The sequence below is a fragment of the Falco rusticolus genome, chromosome 1 (genome assembly GCF_015220075.1).
Source record: "Falco rusticolus isolate bFalRus1 chromosome 1, bFalRus1.pri, whole genome shotgun sequence".
NCBI classification, from domain to species: Eukaryota; Metazoa; Chordata; class Aves; order Falconiformes; family Falconidae; genus Falco; species Falco rusticolus.
In genome coordinates this window covers 47,291,978-47,307,620 of record NC_051187.1, presented here as the reverse complement: position 1 = coordinate 47,307,620, position 15,643 = coordinate 47,291,978, and the positions used below count along the sequence as shown (strand labels likewise).

General features: G+C 40.2%; 1 protein-coding gene and 1 long non-coding RNA gene across 3 annotated transcripts; one reads left to right on the top strand and one right to left on the bottom strand.

Annotated features, from left to right (window-relative positions):
- Positions 1–315: 315 nt before the first annotated feature.
- Positions 316–15,643, bottom strand: PPID (peptidylprolyl isomerase D). 2 transcript variants are annotated; one of them, XM_037377815.1, is made up of 10 exons: positions 15,479–15,643; positions 13,507–13,647; positions 12,959–13,065; positions 8,880–9,068; positions 8,001–8,123; positions 6,299–6,405; positions 3,615–3,756; positions 1,220–1,306; positions 1,093–1,135; positions 316–550 (listed from the first exon to the last, which is right to left on the bottom strand). In XM_037377815.1, the coding sequence occupies exons 1-10, from the start codon at positions 15,561–15,563 to the stop codon at positions 459–461; spliced, it is 1,116 nt and encodes a 371-aa protein (XP_037233712.1). In that variant the 5' UTR covers positions 15,564–15,643; the 3' UTR covers positions 316–458. The 2 variants fall into 2 exon arrangements, with proteins under 2 accessions (XP_037233712.1, XP_037233722.1); XM_037377825.1 differs by having other exon boundaries at positions 316–547; positions 15,479–15,640.
- On the top strand, positions 6,412–10,725 carry LOC119143504. Its single transcript, XR_005102734.1, has 2 exons — positions 6,412–7,607; positions 9,371–10,725. It is a non-coding gene; the product is annotated as an uncharacterized LOC119143504 (long non-coding RNA).

Genomic DNA, 15,643 nt, shown 5'->3' with positions numbered 1-15,643 from the left:
TTGTTGGGTTTTTTTGCTGATGATAACAGAGCCCATCTGCAATACACCCTGTAAAACACTTTAAAAAAAAAAAAAAAAAGTGTTATACTTGCACCTTCAATGTATGTCTATCAGCATTTTTATTCCTTAGAAGAGATGAGGCCTGCTCTAATAAAAACTCTTAGCAGAAACTGCCTAAATTGTCTTGGTGTGAAACCAAGCTGCTTAGGAGGCACTATTAAGCTGCAAAGCCACCACTGATTAACACATCTAGAAGCACACCTGAGTCACAAAATGAAAGCTACTACAACTTAAAAAACAAACAACCCACAACACTTCACCTTTGAACAGTTTGTCTTTATTATTGGACTTCTGAGTTGTAAACACTGAAAACTGCAGTACAGGGCCAATGAAAGAAGCAGCTCTGTTAATCTTTTTGCATGAGTTAGTGCAAAGATTTAAAAGCTTAGAAAAAAAATTCAAGCAAACATTTTAGCATAAGCTGCCTTCTCTTTCTCCTTTTGGGCTTTTATCTTCTGCTTGATTTTGAGTGTTTCCGTCTGGATAGCTGCTTAAAAAGAAAATCCATGATAGTTACAGTAATCCTTCTAATATGTCAAGACCAGGTCACACTGTTGCAACTTACCCGTGTTATTTCATTTACTAGAACTGCATTTAATCTTGTGTTAGGTCAGATGCTAGCAGCAAAACAACCTTGTCCCTTACTTTGTTTCACCTGGTAAGGTAACAGAGTAGAGGGTGTAGCAAGCATAGTATTGGTGCCAGCACCGAATTTATGAGCTAAAAATCTTACCCAATTAGACCAGTAAATTAAGAAGGTTAGTAAGACCCCTGTGAGACAGGGAGGTGGTACGGGAGGTGTGCTGTTGACCTACATACGCAGGTTTCTCGGTGCAACAGAAGCATCACTGCTTTATAAAAACATGTTTTCTACCTCAGTGGGCTATGTGCTTAATACATTGGTGTTTAAGCTCTTAGAAGCCAGCATTTTAGGCATCACACGGGTACGATTTCCTACTCAATACTGTCCTGGTTACTTTGTTACATTCTTTAAAAAAGTAAAGAATTTCTAAAGAAACAGCTTTATTTTACCTTTGTCTTCAGGAGCTATTTCATGAGCCTTTTTAAGATCAACCTTGAATAAAAGAGAAATACAAATTCATGTTCTAATGAAATGCTTTGATTATAAAAAAAAATAATCAAATATTGCGATCATTACCAATGCCTGATCGAGATCTTTTATTCCCTGCCATCCTTGAGCCCGTCTGTAGAGAGCTTTTGTATTTGCTGGATCTATTTTGAGAGCCTGTAAATTTAATAAAATTGTCACATTAATGTTCCATATACTTCACAGCCTCCCATCTCCACAAATGGCACAGTTCACACAAGCAGACAATCTCTCCAGTTGGTTTGAGGGTAAGCTGTCAACACATTAACTGTGTAAAAAGGAACGCTGTAATGTAGCACACTGAAGAGCTAGCTAATCGGTTTTAACACTACTGCACCAGAAGTGGTCTTTTCTGAAGGAGAAGCATGCATGAGCGTAAAATGGAACCTAGAGTAGAATATACACACACCATATAGCTGTCAAGGCAGAGGTGTAGAGTTGTTTCTGCAGTTCAAATTATTCTAACCTTGAGTCTCACAGTACAAGTCTATAGTGCAGCTGCTTCCTTCACACCAAAAAACACTCAAATAGTGTCTTAAATAAAACACACAAATTTCCTGTAAATCTTTTTCCACTGCAGGCTAGAAAGATACACACAAGCAATCCATCTCATGCTTCAGGAACCTCGCAGAGTTGCAGTCATTACACCTTTTTTGAGCTAAATGGTTTTGCTAACTTGTACATATTCCAGCTCTAATATGACAGTATCAAAACAGCAACCACTGGCTGGGCAAAGAGATTGTTCCACTACGTGGTTACTTACTGTTTTCTTCAAAGTGCCTCAAGTAAAGTAGCTAGCTGGCTGTTTTGTTTTCTTGCCTGTGAAGATTGTGTTCTTTTTTCTTATTGCAGGTCGTTCTATAGTGTCTTTTTTAATTATTATTTTAAAGAATATAGTTTCTCAGTGAGCAGAGAAAATCTCTTTGCACGAATGTTTGGATTTGTTAATTGCGTTTATTAACTTTAAATCATTAATTAAGAATTATAGACATTGGACTATACAATCACAGTTTTTAAAAGCACTTCACTATTGGCTGCTACTATAAAGAAAGTCTTACTCTATGTGCTGCTCCTGATCTGCCTGTGTAAAGCCTAGAGCCTCTTCTGTGTTGAGAATCAGAAAATCTGGTGTCTGTGTTGTGTACACGTAGGCAGCATTCCTTGGGTTTAGCTTGACCGTTGTGCTTACAGCTGTTTTAAAGCAAGGTTTGTTTGAACAGGTTCAGCTGTTTGCAGTTCCTTATTTACACCAACTAATGCATGTACTGCAGATTGTTAATTTAAATTGATTTTGGCTTTAGGAAATCGTAAAAGTGAAAGTATATAGTTTCTCATTAACAGTTACCTTGAACTCTACTTGTTAATCTTAGGAAACTGGTGTTCTGATTAAAACACTGATACACTGTGTAACGCTTGTTATGGACATAGGCTAAATTACAGGTATGGTGTAGCCTTTATCTATTTTTATGTATTTATATAATTCTGTAATCGTAAAAAAGAGGAAGTAGGGGGGTTTTTTCCCCACAGTGGTATTATGATTAATAATGTTTATCTGTAATACTTTAATGCTGTTTCAATTTGTACCATTTTCTAGATGACTGATACCACATTACACAGTTTTTTTCTTTCCTCATTTCCCATTTGTCTATTCTGAATATAGGTTTATTAAAGTCTTCCACGTGGTAACACCATCAGCAGGCTAGAAAGCAAGCCAGTTCTCTAAAGACCCCTCACGCCCAGGTTAGCTGAGACTCCTGCTTCCAGTCTGAAGCCCTAGGAGATGCTGCTCAGGATCCTCTGCTAACAGATAAGAGCATTCTTTACTCTGTTTCCTTCAAAATGTCAAGAGTCTTACTGATTTATTTAAAGTTTTCTCAAATGTACTAACTTCTGTCAGTATGTCTATGTCACTGTTCACACTTTTTTTTCTTTAATTCTACTATTTTTCAGTGTTTCCTTATTTAGCATGTTTCTCTCTCTGTTTCTGTTCACTGGTTTCATTTCACTGCTATGCCTACCTGAAAAGGCTTTAGTTAGAAAAGTCACTTCAATGAATAAAATATAAGACCATCAAATCTAAAAGCAAGAAGTGTTTTGCTCATACTAGTCTTCCAGAGAAAAGTATTACTTTCACTGAAGATAGTTAAGTCTTTGTAAAACAAAAATTAGCTCTGCAAACCAAACTGACAATGGCAGTGTGCATTTTTTCTGGCAGTAGGCAAGTGACAGCCTTCTTTTGTTTGTTTCTAATCAGGCATTTCAATTTCAAAATCTTTTTAAAAAGCCACATATTGGAAAGTTAGTAATAACTTCACAATCAGCCTTCTACTTTGTTTACTTTCAGACCATAAGCCTGTCAAAAGACTCTTCAAAAAAGCTTTGTAGTTCCAGTCTCCATCTTCTATATAGGCTAATTGTTAATCAAAACACTAAATATTTCATTTACCTCTGAACAACTTTCAATAGCTCCTTGCCAATCCAACAGTTTTAGTTTACAAGCGCCAATGTTTAAAACACAGGTCAAAGCAACAGTCTTTAACTTTGGTTTGTCTGCCGCCTCTGCCACTGCTTCAGAAGCTTCTACATACCTGCAGGAAAACAGAGTTACAAGGAACACGGATTAGTGTCGCAAGTTCCATTTTGTTCTGCCCTTAGCTATCTTTCCATAGATGTGTGTGAACTGGCCTATCCAAACTGCTATTTTTAAAGCGGCTTCAATTCCACTATTACAAATATTTATTAAACTAAACATAGGAGACCTACCCTGAGAAAAATGAACTCACTGGTGAAATGTTTTCACCTAACTCCTAGTCCTCCACTGCACTAACAGCATTCTTTTTCTTAGACAAATGCACTATCCTAGATGGCATGAAACCATTAGACTTGATCTCAATGACTGGTTATTCTCAGGAAACATATTGCTTATCAGTGGCAAAAAGTCAACACCACCACTGCCCCTTCCACGTTCATGAGAAGCTTCATCTCTTCTTCAGTTTCCTCAGTAATATTTTAATTAGTTTAGGCATTTATGACTGAAGTCTGAAGCTAACGTGACTTTGTAAAGGAGGGTGGTTTATGAGCATTAGTAACTCCACCTTCTTTCCACTGTCTTGCTTCACGACTTTCTTCCTGAATTTCAAAACTGACACTGGCTCAGGACTAAGCCACATCAGTTACTGCATCTCTGTGTCACAGGCAAACTGTATCTTGTTCTTCTTAATTTACAATGTGCTAATGCTGTCAGGTTTTTATTTCAAGTGGCAAAGGTCTGTTGTGCATATATAAAAGTTCTAACTTTTAACCGCCTACTTGAGAGAACTTCTGTGGTTTTTATTTAAAAAATAACTATGTATTTGCATACACTCACATTTTAAGCATGCCATCATTAATGCAGTCTTTGCATATCAGTGCCTATGTACGTTCAATTTTTGCATGCCCTATCTTTTGGGTGTTGCATGGTTTGTATGCAACTTTGGACCAGAGAAGTAACCAATGCTTTAAAAGTAAATTAGACCTAGTCCCAGTGATTCTTCCACTTGCTGAGCATCATGTGAAAGATGAGAACCAGAAGACAGAGAAAAGGGTAAAAAGCTCAGTAGAGTTATAATAGAAAACTGTTATGTTCAAAACAAACAGAAGACACCTAAAATATTTCTAAATCACACCAAAACATGGAAGACTGCAACCACTCTGGAAACAAAATTAGAGCTTCCAAGTCAAAGAATCAGTAAGACGACTATCAAGGCAGACAACAGGAAGTAATAAATTTTTTGGCAAGATAGTGTCAATTCTTACGTACAAAATGAATTTTTAAAATGGTTACACAGCAATAAGAGAAAAAAAAGAACAGAAGGTTATAATGGTTACTGTGGGTAAAAAGAAAAAAACATTGCCAGATGGTTTGCTAGGTGAGTTGTAAGATATGGGAGATACTCCAATAAGAGCTAAAGTACACCATCCTAGGTATAGTATTAGATTTTAAGATACAATAACAGGGCCTGTCTGCAAAAATATGACCTATAAAGAGGAGCTGGAATTATCAGATTTGTTTAGTCTAGAAGAGTTATCCTCTCCATCCACAAGGACAACTCTCCATCCACAAGGACAAGCACCAAATCGAAGCTGTCTACAAAAACTGGAAAAGCCTTCATTGGGTGTGCTTAGAAGTGAGCAAGATGCCTAACTGTAAGGGATGGCTTAATTATACCTGATATTTACCTAAGAATGGGGGAAGGAAATGGACAGAGATCCTTAAAGATCATTCCAGCCTTTTTCCTGTATGATTTCTAAAAGGTTTGCATAGAAATCCTATTAACTTTAAGGTTTGTGTTGGTCTGTGATGGGCTTTTTGAGGGTGGGGGAGACATTGCATCTTGGGTTAATAATCTGTGATTAAAGGATTCGTTTTTATGCTTCAGAAAGACATTTGTTTGAAACCCAGTGAAAAACTTCGCTGAAGCATTAAATATGCCTGAATTCTTTTTCTCTCCTTACTTGTTACTGGTAGTTAACCAGTGATCATTAAGAAGGCAGGGATAAAGGTCAGTTTTTAGTTTTTCGGAGAAGCTCCTACATGTAAAGCAAAAATCATAAAAAGAAGAAAGGAGCAGTATGAAAACAAAAGCAGAAAAGACGACCATGGTTTTGAAGGCAAGTCTGAATTATACAAGGAGCCAGGATGATGGTATGGAGCCTCACAAAAAAAAATAATGAATTAATAGGGTCACATTTGGGGGTACTCTTAACCTACCAATTTCCTAAACCTAGTGTTTTTTAGAAATTAGAGAAAAAGCATCTCCCTCTTTTCCTGTCCGTTAACTGCCCTGTATACAATTGTGCTTTTCTTCCCAGTTACGTACCAGCACAGCAAGAATATTAAAAAAGGAGCATTTAGTCACTTCTAAACAATTCTTCCTGCCTATAGCTCTTACCTAGCAATGAGTACAAGACCTACTTGAATAAGTACCTAAAAATCAACCAGATATTTTCCAGATTCACAAGGCTCTTTTTTTTAAAAAAGAGAAAAAAAAGAGCACAGCAATAGGTACTTTTTAAATGCATGTTTCATTGCTTGACACTGATATTAATCTGGGTTACAGGAACTACCTGAATGATTGATGACAGCCTTACCGTAAACTTTTACTATACTTTTTAGCTGCCACTGCCCAATTTTGCGATTTGAAGAAAGTATTTCCTATATTCTTTATGTCTTCTGCTATGGCCACAATCTTGTCAACCTAATAAAATAGATGGAAAATATAAAGTATGAATGTACTTACGAAAGAAATCATGAATTACTTAATGTTTAACAGTAGGATCCCATGTCCATCCTCTTTCAACAATTATAAAATCTCAGAATAAAAATACTCCCAATTTCAGACAAATATTAGCTTCAAACCACTCCTACAATATCCTCTACTTTATGTAACACAGTAGTCTGAAAGATGAAATTCCTAATGGGTTCTCTACAGTATAAAGGGTGAGAAAATACCAGAGACGACATAGCAGTTCAGCTCCTTCCCCTAAATGTTGCTACCCACACGGAGCTATATATAAAGGTGTTGACCGTTATTCATAGAAAAGATGACATGTTAACAATCAAAGTGTTCAACCAAGACTGCCTTATTCCTGAGAAAATTTTGTCTTCTGCTTCTCAAAATGGTATTAGTCACCTGAACTCTGCACGCTCTCAACCTGGAAGTTGTATCAACACAATTCTCCTTCTCTCAAAACACTTAAAACAGCTATGGAAGAGAAAAAGAGCAACTGCCTGTCTTTATCAAATCCATCATTTCTATTTCCAGAACGGCACACATTTCAGGTGTTAAGTTACTTTTCCAGTGGCATTAAACAGTTTATAATTACTGCTGTCTATACCACAGTTGCCTTAAGCTGTCAATAATTGTATATATTGCTATTTGTAATACTATCAGCTTACACTTCTACCCTACTAGAATTAATGATCTTGAAAAAAACTGGTCGCAGCATGAGACCAATGTCACCATGGTTTCTGCAGTTAGTTTACGTGAACAAGTTTAAAGTTAAAATATGGCACCTGCCAACTTCAGTCCTGAACCACAGCGAATGCTATCCAAAAACATTTTCATAAGTTGTAGTGCTTCTCAATAGTCACATACAAGGAGTTTCTGGTTTCTAGCTGTGTTTTTTAACTATTCTATTTCTAATTCTGTATTTGGAATCTACATGTGCAGTCCCCGCCTTTTTTCCCCCCTCTCAAAAAATCACTGTTTGATTTACAGAGTTTGTCTATTTCACAACAAAAGTAAAAACCTGCAGAAGAGCTTCGTGATGTCACCAGTCTGCTCCTTAACCCCCAACAACAGGTCTTCCCGAAAACCAAACAGCTACTGGGAATTGAGAACTACTAGCTCGGACGTACTAAAAATCTTTGGAAAAGGTTGATCCTTTATTATTTCTAGTAAGTGAGGCAGAATCTTTTTAAGAATGGATATTTAAAAAGCTTCATCGAAAAAATGCTTAGTTGTCTGCAGGAAGGAGTTCTAGTAATGGCAATTTGTCACTACAGCACAAACAAAAGTAAAAAGAAATCAACAGAAAAAAAAATAAGTGCAATAATTGTAAGTAATTGTGGTTTTAATTACTGGGGCAGGAAATCAGGTACAATTAGCACTGAAAAAAAGCGATAGCAGTCCACAGCATACTCTTTTCTAAAACTGAATGTGACTGTTTAATCAGAACCTTGATCGATTCTTAAGAAAAAGGCTTAGTGAACATCATCATAGACACCATGTAACTCAGATTACCTACAAGTCTTGCATTCTGTAAAATACCTTACAAGAAAAATACTTACATCTTTCAAATCTATATCTGAATCTTCAGGAAAATCTGGATGAGCATCTCCAGATCCATCCTGGGGAACAATGCCCCAGTCATCGCCTTCCTTTAGCTCTCCACATTCTGCAATGACACACAACTAAAAAAATAAAGCGTAAACAGCAGTATTAGTAACTAAGACAATTAAAAAAAAAAAGGCACAGCTTCTCAGTACTCTTTGAAATTCACTAAAAATGCTTTTTCATCTGTTGTTTGGGTGCATTGATTTCAAAAATGCATCACATCATTGGCCTGTCCTCATCAGAAAGCTTTTATCACAGAAAGTGTTGCGTTTGGAGGAGCAGCAGTCCAAGACCACCATACCCACACTCCAGGGAGAGGCTGGAAGAGGAACTCGCAGCAAAATGCAAGACATTGCAGTCCTACTATATTAGAGAAGACAGTTCTTTCTTAAACTGCCAAGTCTTTTAAAGTTATAGAGGTATTAATTTTTCAAATAACCACAAACTGACATGACCTATGTGCTGATTGCTTTTGCAGAAATACAATAATTTCTGACATTAGAATTCATAAGAATGACATATCACTTAGGTAGGGTTATGAATTCCACCTTTTAATTTCATCACCCATCCCACACTTCCAGCTGTGCATTTCCACCTTCACCCTGATAAAGACTTCCATCCTCACAGATACGTTGAACAATAAATTGTTTGTGCAACGGAAATTTGCAGCAAAAGAACAAAACCTCTTTACAAGGAGTAAAATGGAAATTAACACTTAGTAAAAATAACATTTACTAGCTCTAAACATTACACCAAACATTTAAAAAGAAATTAATATACATCTTATAATGGAAGAATAAACATCATCCCTAAGTGTTTTGGATTTTGTTTACCTGAACAGGATTTTCTCCTTTTACTTCAACGTTTTCTAGCATTTTAACTACACCCATTCCTTTGATCACTTGGCCAAACACCACATGTTTCCCATCCAGGTGAGAAGTAGGCACCGTTGTAATAAAGAATTGAGAGCCATTAGTACCAGGTCCTGCATTTGCCATGCTCAGCAGCCCTGGTTTATCATGCTGCATCGGAAGGGGAAAAAAATCACAGACAACACAGAAAAGATCTGTTATAAAACCATACGTAAGATTCTGTAAGGCTATTAATATGTATAGCAAGGCCAGCTAGAATAACAACTTGGTAAACCAGTTACATACAGTTGTACATACCAGGTATGTACAAACCAGTTACCATTGGCAACTAATTTTACTGGTCATGACCGAAGAGGGCCAATGCCCAGCTCTGCAGCGTCACTTGCCACCCAGCAATCTAGCAAGCAGAGCCACAGGTGTGACCTGATGCTGTGATGCTTCTTTACACACAGCCCCTGCCCAGCTGTGGAGTGTAGAGGGATCTCCTGAGGGACATGTGAAGTTCCTCACTGGATTTTTCAAGACGACTGTCCTCAAGAAACAAAGCTACACCACTTAAACCAACTTGAATCTTACACTGTCAAGATGGGTATGTCTCGTTAATTTTATATGGGCTACTGACACAAAGTATGTTGTAGAACTGTGGCATTTAGGGGACTGTTGTCTTTATTATTTAAGGGTCGGTGGCTTTTTTTTTTTTAACTCCTTCACTTTCCTAGAGAGACAGTTTTTATTCTGTTAAAATTTTTAACCATCTAATTATTTTGGTTCATGCTACTAGGCCACAAACTAACAAAAATTTATTAAGGTATTGTTTATTTTTTTTCTCAGAAGTATTTTTTCTTTCTTCAAAATAAGAATTACCTTGCTCCGTCATACAGATTATTTCATTTTCACTTGTTACTGCAAAGATGTACTTTTTGTATGTGTTGTGAATCTCCTGCTCTTAAACTGGCGTGAACAGCCATTAAGATATTATTCTCCCTAAGCTGATCTCGTTATTAAGTGCAAGGAACTCCAATTAATTTAAGTCAGTATGTTGTACCAAGACACTGGTACTTATCTGAAGCATGCAAGCTGTGGTATTCCTAAGAAACTTGATACTGTGGTGAAAAAGGGAGAGCAACCAAAAAAAAACCACCAAACCCCAAAAAACCAGTATGACAGGCCAGAGGAGAAGGAAGCAGACATTGCTAGGAAGTAGACCTCAGAACTCCACGGGAGGTTGATAGTTTGAGACAACAGGCTGAGACAGCCGTATTTAAGCATCTGGTTTGTCCCTGTCGTTTCTACCACCTCAAAGAACCTATTGTTGTGAAAACTTTTCCCACATGGTGTTTGGATTTTCATGGTGGTATGGAAAACTCCTTGCCTGAGGTGTTCATCTGGTCATACAGCACAGTGACCCTGAATCTTTCAACCAGGATTTGGCTTAGGAACTCTGGGAAAAGGTTGTACAGCTGAGAGCCAGACCTAGCCAACAGAAAGCGACAGAAATAATCTTGGCTTTGTCTCTTCTGATCTTGAAACTCATCCTGGGAATCAGAGGTGGCAAATGACAGAAGAAGCCTGTGTTCCACAGCAAAAGAAGGCATCTAGTAAGGCATTCCTAGCAAGCCTGCAGGAATGCAGCTTCCAAAACACACATCTGACAAACTGGCGAGTAAGTTACTACTCAAAAGGGTTCCCCTGTAGGAGATTTTTGCAAATACCAGTTGAGGCTGGTCACTGTTTCACTGCCCGTGAGGCAGAGTAAGACCTGTAAATCTTATTTCCCCCCTCCCCCCCCCCCCCCCGCAGTTATAACTAAAGATAGACAAGCAACAGTTTGTAAACAAAGAGCCAAGTAACAATAAGCTCTGGTGTTACCTTACACCTGCAGGTTTACCTTTCATCTATAAAGATTTGGAAGGTTACAGACAGCAGTCTGGTGGCTCCAATCTTCACACTTAATGCAACCCCATTTCACTTGGGACCAAGTCCCAAAATCAGTCTCATGATGACAGTCCCTATTTATAAACAAAACTGTTGTGACTTGTGCATTTTCTTGCCATGAGTGTTTTGAAAAGCACTGCAGATAGTATTTCCCGTGATGGTTTCTGCTTGTCATTTTGTAAGCTTATAAAGCAAGTAAAAAGGTCCAGACAAAATCAGATTCTCTGGCAGATTGAAGGCTGGCAAAACCACACCATGGTAACACCACTTGCCTGAAGACACTGTAAGCTGGGTGTTCCACAACAGCACAGCCATTCGCTGAAGAAGTGACACCAAAGAAAGCCTAGTGGGATTGATCTGACATGGTAAGCAAAAAAAATGACAAAAGTCTTGCAGTTTATTGCAATTTACAGGAAACCATACGAACACCACAAGGACAAACAGGAGCTCCAGTGTCCTCAAGTATCAACAAAAACAACTCATTATTGTCTGAGAAAGTGGTCTGAGGAGTTTGCGGGACTACTAGAATAAGGGCAAAATCTAGTCAATTTCTATGTAATAAGGGCATTTTAGCTCCCACCAAAATCCCAACATACTTGGTCAACAGATGATGGGAACTGAGGTCCCAGACTCTGTACAAGATCCAAGTGAGTTCTTCAACCCATCCCTGGCACACTGACAACTTTTTGCTATAGCTCAGCCATCAGAGAAGTACAGAAATGGGGATCATTTGCATTCCATTCATAATTACCTCCAGATCTCACTTGACAGTACAACCAAAATAGCAACAATGACAGAAAGTCTCCTTCAGGGAGAGAGAGATCCTGTGAGAGGGACCGATATTTTAAGCAGCAGTGCTATGGGCACCACCACGGCAAGTGTCAGACTTCAGAGAACGTCTCTCACAACTGTAACTCGGTGATGAATGCTGCAGCTACATGTCCAGCTATTGCTCCAAACTTGTAATGGACTTTGATGCCCGATTATTGGAGGATTACCATATTTTATTTTTCTAAAAATACTGTCTGGAGGAAGCACAACTGCAGTCAGGGGTTTTTTTTGACCACAGGACAACGATGTCTGTACATTTTTTAGTCAGTGTTGTTGAGGAGTCATTATAATAATACGTGATAATACGATATGAAAATGGTTAACAAAACATGAAAAGACGAGACACAGGACACATCCTGAGGTAACTGTTCTTCAAAAATTGTACTTGTTGTATGTGTAAAGTACATGCACCTGCAGTCTTTCTGGTGTCACTACATAGATTTCAAGGACAAAGACAGTTTTTGAATTTCCTGCTCTCACAGTAGAGCTCCCTCCTCTCTTCCCACAGCTGGGCTGACAACACTGCTTGTGGGACTGCACTGTGGCTGCTAGTAATGAAAGTCAGCTCTCATACAGGAGTGGGAATAAGTAATGGGAGGGGTAGGAGTTTCTGTCACCAAAGTCAGCATCGCTTAAAATGATACCTTCAAATTCAGACCTTTGCATATTCAAAAACTTGCTTTATTCACAGCACATTTTCCCAACGTTCTGGGTGAAAAAAAGCCATTTGTGAACAGCCTTTTACTTCTCACATCATTGAAAATAACTGTAGTGGGGAAAATACTTCCTTTTAAATTTTCCTTTGGATTAATTCTGCAATCTACCATGGATTTCCCACTTCTTAAGAAAGGTATTTCTTATATCCTATCTTATGGATGTTATTAGTGTATGAAAAAAAGGCATAAAATACATTTAATGCTAACATACTGTATATCTCTCAGTTACAAAATCTGCCACTCTTAAAATAATATCCCTACTTCAATGAGAACTAAAATGCTGTTTTAAATAAATTTCTGATGGTGCAATTAAAAAGAGAACTTAAACTATGGTTGTCTTTGTTTTTGAGGGTTGACCTCATTTTGTACGTATTCATACATGTATTTGTTCTATATTCAACAAAGACTTCAAGGACAGACTAGTTAGCAGCTTTTTTGCTGCATTCTTTCCACTGCCTAAAAATACCTTAACCTTGAGTGCTAATTCTGGACTCGAAGAAAAATAAAAATCACTGAAACGTTAAAAACTTAATACAAATAGTATTTTGAATAGAGTACCTTATAATGAAAGTTTTCATCTTCAAATTTTTCACCGTATATACTTTCTCCACCTGTGCCATTCTGGTTTGAGAAATCTCCACCCTGGATCATAAATTGCTTAATAACTGTAAAAGAAGATAATTATGAAATATAGCAGCAAGGCAGGAAAGGCACGAAGAAAAATGATTCAGAGATGAAGAGCAATGCCTGTCACCAGCACCTGTGCCTAAATAAAATGAAAACCAACCTTTTATTTATCAAGTGCTCCCTAAGTACTCCTTTTCAGTTGTAGCCATCACTGGTTACTTAATCCTTTACCTGAACTCCATTCCAACCTATTCACAACTCATAGTAAACTAGTTTTACTATTACTAACTTACTAGCAAATTTGTAATTTACTACGGTCTGCATAACAAGAACATCTAGTCATTAGGAGGATCAGGAAGTCAACTTACTTCCAGTCAAGCTATTTCTTAAACAAGTGCTCTGAAGTATTATTTAACATTAAATACCGATAATGGAGGACTTCTGTTACCAATAGGAAAATAAGATTTCATAGAACTTACTTCTGTGGAAAGGACATCCTTTATAATGGAGAGGTTTTCCAGTGGTAGGCCCTGTTCCCTTCTCTCCTGTACATAACGCACGGAAATTTTCAGCAGTTTTAGGTACAACATCAGCAAATAATTCAAAGACAATGCGTCCAACTGAAACGACAAAGAGAGAATGAGACGTATTTTTAAGTCCTGCCCTTGACTTGGTGATGTGTCGAGCACTACAAGACAAAGGAAATTAATGCTTCAGACCTGAGTATTTTTATTTAATTACTATCAGATTTACAGTTTGGGGTTGTTTCATGGCAATCACTGGCAGAGTTACATTAGGTTTTTTAGCAAGGTTAATTCATGTAACAATGAATTCCACTATCAAAAATAATGTAGGGGGAATAAAGACAGATTCTGCCAGAAACTACCAAAAACACTAAATGCATTTTCTGCCAAAAAAAATGTTTGTGGAAAATCACACACACCTATCTTAAAGCTAAAACACATAGTTTAACACATATACTTATTTTACATCAATTTTAACATGCCTATGTAACTTGTTCAATCAAAAACAGATACTGTATGGAAAAGACTGTTTTGTGGAGACTTTTATTTGAGCAAAAAGCTTAGGTCAAGCACGTACGCCAACCTTACTCCTCATACTCCTAAACCCCAGTTTTACTAAGTGACAGCAATACTTAACGTGTGTATGAATAATGGCTATTTATAGTTACAGATGCTACGAGCAAGCCTTAAATTCAAAAGCGTGCATGTTTTAACTAAAGGAAGTGAAACCTGAGTAGCTAACAGATCCGGCACTGGCTGATAAATGGATTCTGCGTCAGATTCTCATCTTTCACAGACTGGCTTCTCGGAGAGCTATTTCTCACTCCTAGCAGCCACCATCAGTTGATGCTCTTGTTTTCTCATCAGACTCACAGTCAATTAGTTAACATAACTTCACTCTACTGGAAGGTAAATATGTTAATTCTAATTAATACAGGAATGAAAACAAATTAGAAAACTGAAAGTCAATAACGGGCAAATCATCCTACAGACTTTCTTTTATTCTTTTGAGTAGCAGGAGGAATAAATGAGCAAGAATATCTTGACAAAAGGGCAGCGCCTGTCTTCACCTGTTTTGAAGACCTGTGCTTTCAAACATCACCCCAGCTTCTATGTTGTTCTCTCCTTTTGACCATTTGCCCAGATTTCTGAACATCCTCTGGCGATGCCATGAGCACCGCCAGCACCACCGGGTTGCCCCAGCTTTTGCCGCCGCAGCCCCGACGGGCACGGGGGCTCCGGCGCGGGCACCCCCGGCTCCGGCGCGGGCACCCCCTGCTCCGGCGCGGCCAGGCGTGGCCGCGGGTTCGAAGCCCGGCGCCGCAGCCCCACGTGTGTGTCGCTGCGGCCGAGGCGGCGCGGGCCGCAGGCGGAGCGGGCCGCAGGCGCCGGGGCCGGCAGGGCGGCGGGCCAGGCTGCCACGCTCGGTGCGGCGCGGCTGTCAAGGGACCGCGCCGCAGGGGGGCACTGATGGCCGTGCAGGTACCTGCGCCCCCGCGCCACCCGCGGGGATTTCCCGCCCTGGGAGGCCGCGGCGAGCGCGGCGCCTGCGCAGCCATTTGCCCTCCTCTGCTCCTCCGGCCGGTCCGTCCCGGCGGGTGAGCTTCACCTCGGCGGGGGCGCCAGCCCTGAGGGCAGGCCCGCTCCCGCCCCGCAGGAGGCTCGGCCGCGGCGGGGCCGCGCTCCTCCTCCCCGTCGCCCGCTGCGCTCGCAGCCCGCGGGGACAGCGCCCGGCGGGGCCCGGCGCCACCGGGGCCTAACGGATCCCCCCAGTCCAGCGTAAGCCGCGCAGCTGCCGCCCGCTCCCCGCCGCCCGGCCCGGCCCGGCCCGGCCCGGCCCCTCGCGTTCTGCCCTGGGGCGCCCCGGCCCCACCGCGCGGGTCTCGGCCGCGTCCCCGCCGCGGGGCCCTTCCCGCCCCCTCCCCACCTCGCTCGCCCCCGATGTCCACGTCGAAGAAGGCGCGGGGGTTGCAGGGCTGGCTGGGCCGGGCGGCAGGGGACGGGTGCGACATATCGCAGCTGCCCGCCGGCGCGGCGCTGGCTCCGCCTCGCTCGGCCGCCCGCGATTCCGGCCGCCGCGGGGTCGGGGCCA

Excerpts from the sequence above, each read along its gene's own strand:
- PPID (XM_037377815.1), bottom strand. The coding sequence starts at position 15,563 with ATGTCGCACCCGTCCCCTGCCGCCCGGCCCAGCCAGCCCTGCAACCCC. Across the intron at positions 6,406-8,000 it reads CAGATATAGATTTGAAAGAT|GTTGACAAGATTGTGGCCAT; the intron begins GTAAGTATTTTT and ends CTATTTTATTAG. Across the intron at positions 551-1,092 it reads AATAGCTCCTGAAGACAAAG|CAGCTATCCAGACGGAAACA; the intron begins GTAAAATAAAGC and ends TTTCTTTTTAAG.